The sequence below is a fragment of the Fukomys damarensis genome, unplaced genomic scaffold, assembly GCF_012274545.1.
Source record: "Fukomys damarensis isolate Sample0158 unplaced genomic scaffold, DMR_v1.0_HiC HiC_scaffold_33, whole genome shotgun sequence".
NCBI classification, from domain to species: Eukaryota; Metazoa; Chordata; class Mammalia; order Rodentia; family Bathyergidae; genus Fukomys; species Fukomys damarensis.
Genome location: NW_022900945.1, coordinates 24685295 through 24692941, shown reverse-complemented (window position 1 = coordinate 24692941; position 7647 = coordinate 24685295). Strand labels below are relative to the sequence as shown.

Sequence of the window (7647 nt, the reverse complement as noted above, 5' to 3'; positions counted from 1 at the left end):
TTTTTTTTTTTTTTTTTTTTTTTTTTTAGTATTGGGGATTGAACTCGGTACCTTGCACTTATGAGGCAGGTGGTGGAACCACTGAGCTAAACGCCCTCCCACCAGCCTCACTTTTTAAACAACTCATTCTCATGAGAATTTACTAACTCTGTAACACCAGCATTAATCTTCCTGAGGGTAACATCTCCAGTGATTGAAATATGTTCCACTAGGCTTTACCTCTTAAAGATCCCACTACCTCATCATTATTTCTACAATGGAGACCAAGCTTCCAACATTAGAACGCTTAGAAAATATACTTAAACCGTGTCTAAACCATAGCAACATGGATCATAATATATGTACTTTTTTTAACCTATATTTTCATGTATCTGCAAGTATTTCCATGTCATTAGTCCTTTTTTGTACTATTTTTGTAGTTTTAGAATTTATTTATCAAGCCTCATTATAACGGAAGATTATTATTTCTACTTTTTCTGTTGTAATCAATAGTGAAATTAATGATCTTTGAGAATGTCCATGATTATTTCCATATGATGAACTTCTGAAGTAAACTAACCAAATTAAAGGATACATAAAATTTTAAAGATGTTTTACCTTTAGTAAGTGATATATTCATTTGTTTAAGCAGCCATTTTTCTTTATCCTACCAGCAGTCAAACTTGTGAATTCTAACACTGGATAATATAATAATGAAATTATTATTAAGGATTAAATATAAAACATCTATATATTAATATTAAGTATTTGTCAAATTTATTGTTTAACACAGTATCTTATTTTAAAATTTTTTACTTGTTTGGTTTTTAGTGAAGTAAATAATTTGTTGTATTTATCAATTACTTGGATTTTTTTTCAACTTGTCAGGTCATGTTCTTTACCCCTTTTTCACCATAATGTACTAAATTTTTTTGTCTTACTATTCATAAAGTTATTATATAAATAAACTCAATTCTTTTTTCTTCCTTTGTCTTATTTTATTGCCTATTAATTGTACAGCTTTGTTGTGCCATTGTGATATATGCATACTATAAACCTTGATCATAATTACTTTCTTTATGTCTCCTTTATTCTCCCTAACCCTGTTTCCCTGATCCCCTTTCTCTTCTCTAATGGTCTTCCTTCTAAAAACCTTCTAATTCTTGAAATTTCTTTTTTGTGATAGTCACTGGTTCTGTGAATGCTATTTCTCTGTCTATTCAGATACTCTCCTCAATTTTCCCCTAAAGTTATCCATCTGTTCCTGAAGTTTCTTGTGTGATCTTATTCCCAACCATGATAACCTAGATTAATATCTCAGTATTTTTTTTTTCTGTGCAATAAAGAAACTTCTCTCTGTCAAAGCAATGGTCAGTTTCATAGCAGGACATGGAATCTGATTACTAACCAGACCTTGCAAGGATAAAAATTGCTTACCACAGCTCCATGAACCAACTAGTGACTCTAGCTTTGAGTCTGAAATATGCTTTTTCACTGCCATCTCTCTAGTGTCTATTTGTTCCTTGATTTAAAAAAAAAATGCCAGTTCTTGCCAACCTATGGTAGCCATTAAGGTAGCCACAAAAGAAGTTTCATTCACTTTAAGCATGTTGTGGAAAACAGCAAAAAGTTACAGTGATAATGAGAAATTCAATTTCTATAAAAATAAATTTTTAATATTACTTTGGACTCTTATGAAGGGAAGTAAACTAATAATTATTTAGAAATTTACCATGGTAAAAATCAGGTATTGTCTGGTAAAACTATTATAGAAAACAGGGAGATAGCTCTTATGCAGATGGGGAGGGGATCCAGAGATGTAGGGGTAGGAGAAATATGAGATAGAGAGATAGAGAGAAAATGAGGCAGTATAAAGGATTAAGATGTGATATGTATGTGAATCAACTCCCTGCAATGAATGTATTCATTATATATCACAAACATGTACTAATAGAAAAGTTTTAAGAAACACTTAGCATTTACCAATATAGCAATAGCATTGTATGAATGTAATATGTAATATTGAAAAAGACTGCTGAAATACTTTTATAACTTGACTTTAAAGTGGTCAATAATTGGGTTTTTTTAGCTGTAGAACTTTACTAGAAAATATTTATTTACTTATTTCTGTTTGTTCAAGGTAGCAGAATGGCTTTCAGATGGTAAAAGACCTGCTATATGTCTGAAAATGGATGAGAGTCATAGACCTGTGAAACTTCAGAAAGTAGTACTGGGATTTCCCTGCGGTAGTAACCAAACTGAATTTAAGTTTGATTTAACCCTCAACTACAAAGTTGCCAGTGTTATACAAACATACTCTGATCAGAAACCTGCACTTGTGGTATGAATTGTTGGTTGCTTACTTTTAGTGTGATGTTCGGTTTTTAGCATGGTTAATATAGAAAGTATTAATTTATTTTCAGTTTTGTGCAACAAGGAAAGGTGTGCAACAAGCTGCTTCTGTTCTTGTGAAAGATGCTAAATTTATTATGACCATGGAACAGAAACAAAGGTATATGTATTCACTTTTGATTGAAAGTAGGACTTACAGGAATCATTTAAATGAAGTTAAAAAAATAGATTTATCTCTTACCCTTAGGCAAGTTATTTGATATTTCTAAACCTCATTTTTCTCATATGTATAAGAATAATAGTAAGATAGGGAATCTTAATGCAGCTATGAATCTATCTTTATTTCATAATATAATATAGATTTCTATAATATAGATAAATATAATAAAGATTTCTTTAAGGATTATTCATATTGCTATCTCCATTTTTAATGTAATTTCAGTCCACTAAGCTGCTTTAATGTTTCAATAAAACTAAGTAATCTGTCATGAGCCTCTAACACATTTGACTTCCTCTTATTTAAACATACCAGACTCTATTCTTCCTTGATCATCTTCTACCAGTTAGCTTACTACTTGCATGTTACCAGTTCTCTGTTCCCTTTTCTACCAAGCTCAAAATTGGGCATTCTGGAGGGTTCTACCTGAGGTTCAGTCTTTCTAATTTCACATTCCTTTGTGTTTATATCTATTTACATGACGTCTAAATAATTTATTTATATCTCTGAATTTTCAGATTTATATTTGCATCCAAGACTTCCCTTCTGAGCTGGCCTGTAGTTCATCTGCCAAAGGAACTACAGGCCAGATTGTATATCCTTATGGTCATCTTAAATTCAGTATATTCAAAATAGAACCTTGCTTCTTTGTCTCAAACCACCTGGTTTCAGCATTCTCTATCTCAATATATAATCTTCCTAGTTGCTGATAGACAAACCAATCATTGATATCTCTCACACCTTCCCCATGCAGTCAGTTGCCAAATTTTGTTTATCTTTGTTTCCAAATATAACAACCAGTTTGGTCACCAGTGTAATAATATTGAGAGATAGTGAGACCTTTAAGACATACGACCCAGTGGGATGTGAGTAGATCATGATGGCCTGATCCTCGTGAATGTAGGGCCACTTCCTTCATGTATGGGTTAAAGTCTTTCTCAGACAGATTGAGTTAGTTGATCAGATCTTACAGGAGTGAGTTAACTTCTCACAGGCCTGGGTTAGTTCTTCTGAAAATGAGTTTACTTCCCTTCTACTTTTCCTGTGCATGAAGATGGAGTGGCACATGGCCCTCACCAGAAGCCAAACATCTCTTGATCTTCCACAACTGTGAGCCAAAATAACCCTGTTTTTTTAATTATAAATAGTGCAGCCTCAGATATTTCATCATAACAATGGGAACTGAACTGACACTTCCTCTTTGTTTTATGCTCCAGAGAATATCATATATTAATCTTTTATTAGGAGCAATTACAAATTGAATAAAATCTTACTTGTCCATCTTATATGTTTTGTTTTTACTTCATTCCCTAAGGAAGGCATGAATGAAAGGAATGGAATGCCAGTTTGATTGTAGACCAAGGAAGAAGATTGTTGCTCACATTAATTTCTCTTTAGTCACTCTCTAGCTACTCCCACAAGGCTTTTTGGTTTTTGTATATCAAGCCGTATGTATTGTTACTATGACTTCTAAACATGCCTAATAAGACCAACTTTTCTGTACTCTAGTCTTTTTGCTTTATTAAATTTATTCTCCTGTATTACATATTTAAATAACAAAATATGTCTATTTTGAAATTTTATTAATTTCCAGGATTTAATTTTAAGTATTTTTATAGAGAGAATAGCTCCTGAGTCTTTGAATCAGGAGGATTCCTTGGCTACTTATGGCCAATGATCAAGTATTGGGAGAATGTATGTATCTGTTTTCTTGTTCAGAAACTAAGTATGAAAGCTATTTTGAAAAACCTATAGAATTCTTTCTAGAATGGAAGATTCATTCACATTGGTTAACTTTGTGGCCTCCATGGGTGAATACTTAATAATTAACATTTTTGGCTGAATTTATCTGAGTAAGAAACTGAAATATATAGGATATAAGTTTAAACCAATTTACATTCCATTCTTTCCCTTCTTTTCTGTTCAATACACATGGATTATTTTGTTTCAGAAAATTATTTTCTTGAACAGAAGTATATGCAGTATTAATTCCTCCTCTCATTTCCCACACTTATCTAAGGAAAATTTTTTCCTTAACTCACTCTTCACCCTTTACTCTCCTTTTTTCTTTCTCTATCCTCTATTTTCATTTTTGTGTTTCAGCAATAAAATGTTGGCATTAAAAACAGCATGAAGTTAGAGAACCAAATATCAATTGTAGCACTGTCACTTTTACCAGGTACTTACCATTGAATGTTCACATTTCTCCTCTCCCCTCCCATCCTCTCCTTTCTTCTCTCCTTTCTACTTTCTTCTCCTCTTCCTCCTCTCTCCACCCACTTCTCCCTCAGTACTGGGGATCAAAACCAGGGTCATGCTCACAGCAGGCAAGCACTCTACCACCAGGCTGCATATGTAGCCCATGAGCTTCAGTTTCTGAATTAGGTTTTGATATATGGAAATCCACTATCTTAGCATATTACTGTTATCCACTATGATAATTAAATAAGGCAATATTTTTAAATACTTAATTGTGTAATCCAGAATTTATGCTTAATAATAACATGCCCTTTCCTCCTGCCTTCTCTTCATCCCATTGTGAATCCTTAAAAGCAAACAGAACATTAAAGGAGAAAACACCAATTTGGGATTCTTAGACATACTTAAGAACCAAGTCTACCAACTTCCAAAATATTTCAAAGTACCGAAAATTCCTTTTCAAATGTTCAAGGTTTCTTAACTTCTGTTTCTCTTTCACCTTAACCTAGTTTTCTTTATATGCCATATCTCAGAACACAACAAAAATGTTGTTTTTATTTTAATCTTTTTTGTTTACTTACTAACAATATGGTAAACTTTTAGGATTTATTATTTCTTACAGGTATTTTTGAGAAAAATTACGAAGGTAGACTTTTAAATTCTGACCATAAACATTTATAATGTTATAACCATTTTATAACATTTTTCCTATGTAGAGAAAAGTGAGTTTTCTAAGTTCTTGGCTTAGAAGTAAGCTTTAATGTTATAGCTAATAAATTAGGGACTTCTGAGTTTGAAAAATAGTTTTCTACTTTTCAAAAATAGTGTTCAGATAATATTATGAAAATCTTTTTATATTTGTAAGTATCAAATAAACTTTCAGAGTTTTCTGATGTTACTGGGAATAACTCAGTAATTTTTTTGATATTTTAAAATAGGTTACAGAAGTATGCATATTCTGTAAGAGATTCAAAACTCAGAGGTAGGTTAGAGATAATTTTTTAACAGCATCTTCATTTACAGATAATAGGAAGTTACTGATAAAATATTAAGTTACTGACAAGTAATATATTTCTATTATAGATATCTTAGTATATGGTGTTGCTTATCACCATGCTGGTATGGAGCTATCAGATAGAAAAGTAGTTGAAGGAGCTTTTACCGTTGGAGATCTACCAGTTCTTTGTAAGTAAAACATATTTCTTGTTGATATTATAAAATATTTTGGAAAATTACTTTTTTTTTTTTTTTTGGTACTGGGGATCGAACTCAGGACCTTGCACTTGAGAGGTAGGTACGGTGCCCCTGATCTAAATCCCTGGCCCGGAAAATTACTTTTTAAAAGAAACAAAGAAAAAGCTTAGGCATTCTGAATTGTTTCTAACAACCCACGCATGTACATGTCACAGCAAATTCATAGAGAGTGTTTTGTTCCTTATCATCTTTTGGATATAATGCAATTTGGAAAGTAAGAACTTACTAGTGTTTTGGCTTTTGAATGTTATTGTTTTGAATTATAATGTCCTTTTCCTCCCTTTATACATTTCTTTTTTAAATTCATTGTTTATTAATACATTTTAGATATACAGTATGATCACATTCATCACTGGGAATTCATATCTATACATGATATATCTTGATTCTTCTTTTTTCCCCTTTCCCCCTCCCTCCCTTCTACCTCTCCAACCCCCCTATTTACAAAAAAAAACCAACTTTGTTTCCATTTTTTTTTCTTTTCTCATATTTTTTCTTTCCCTTCTTTCTCCCCCTCTGCCGTTCCCCTTCTCTTTGTACCTTTTCTTCCTATTTTGCATTATCTGTTAGACATTTTGGTCCTCATTTACACTTTCAGTTTCTCACACCAGAGAAACTATTTGGTATTTACATGTGTGTCCTATTATTTCACTTAAGAATATGGCCTCAGTGTGCATCCAGTCTCCAGTTTGTCATTCTTTATGGCTGAGTAGAACTCTTATTTCATAAAAAAAAAAAACATCTTTATATACATTTCTTGTATATGGGTTTTTATTACATTTATAAGAATGTATCTTTTATAAGAAAGACATACTATCTTCCTGGAGGGACAAAGTTATAAAGCTTGAAATTAATGTTCCTTAATCTAATGCAGTTACTACCAGTACTTTAGCTATGGGAGTAAATCTGCCTGCTCATCTAGTGGTTATAAAATCTACAATGCATTATGTTGGAGGAATGTTTGAAGAGTACAGTGAAACAGATATTCTCCAGATGATTGGGAGAGCAGGTCGACCTCAAGTAAGTAACAACTTTGCTTTTCATAATTTATTTTAAAGCCATGGCAAAAACAAAAATTTGTTTTTGTGTATTTTTGTGATTAGATTTCATAGTTAAAGTTGAAAGCAATGTAACTGAGAAAATCTACCTTATTAGAGAAATAGAAGTAAACAATTCTCACAAACTGGGACATTTCTCACCCATTCCCTCCTTCCACTCTCTGAACTCCAACTGATTAAAGAAGGGATGGATTTATGAATGGGTATGCTGTTAAAAGTTTTGTTTGTTTATTTGTTTCTGTCTTTATTTTGAATGGGGATGCTGTTAGCATTTTGGATGGGATTTTTTTTTTTCCATTGGATAGGACTCTCATGTGCATTATAAACGTAGTATCCTTGGGTCTAGCAATAATTGCCAGCAGGGGTTCCCAGGCATTCTGAAGATGAAAAGTCAGCCCACGTGCGTTTGAAAACATTAAGTACTAAGGTACTATTCAGGGAGAATAGCTTTTTAACAAGGGGAAAAAATGAGAACCAAGACCTGTCTTGTAAAGGTACAAGATCCCAATAATGAATGTAACTGTACTGTATACCTAAAATATACCAATAAACTCAATTAAAAAAAGAATAGCTTTTTACAAAATACTA

General features: G+C 32.3%; 1 protein-coding gene across 10 annotated transcripts in view; it reads left to right on the top strand.

Annotated features, from left to right (window-relative positions):
- Hfm1 (helicase for meiosis 1) overlaps positions 1 to 7647 on the top strand; it is a 97759-nt gene that overhangs the window by 26153 nt on the left and 63959 nt on the right. For 9 of the 10 annotated variants that reach the window (XM_010614656.3, XM_010614654.2, XM_019206137.2 and 6 more), the window contains 5 exons: positions 2120 to 2320; positions 2403 to 2491; positions 5686 to 5729; positions 5831 to 5932; positions 6876 to 7021. In XM_010614656.3, coding sequence (XP_010612958.1) covers positions 2120 to 2320; positions 2403 to 2491; positions 5686 to 5729; positions 5831 to 5932; positions 6876 to 7021 — 582 coding nt within the window. Of the gene's footprint in view, positions 1 to 2119; positions 2321 to 2402; positions 2492 to 5685; positions 5730 to 5830; positions 5933 to 6875; positions 7022 to 7647 lie in introns of those variants that run through there. The other variant, XM_010614658.1, reaches the window with a different exon arrangement.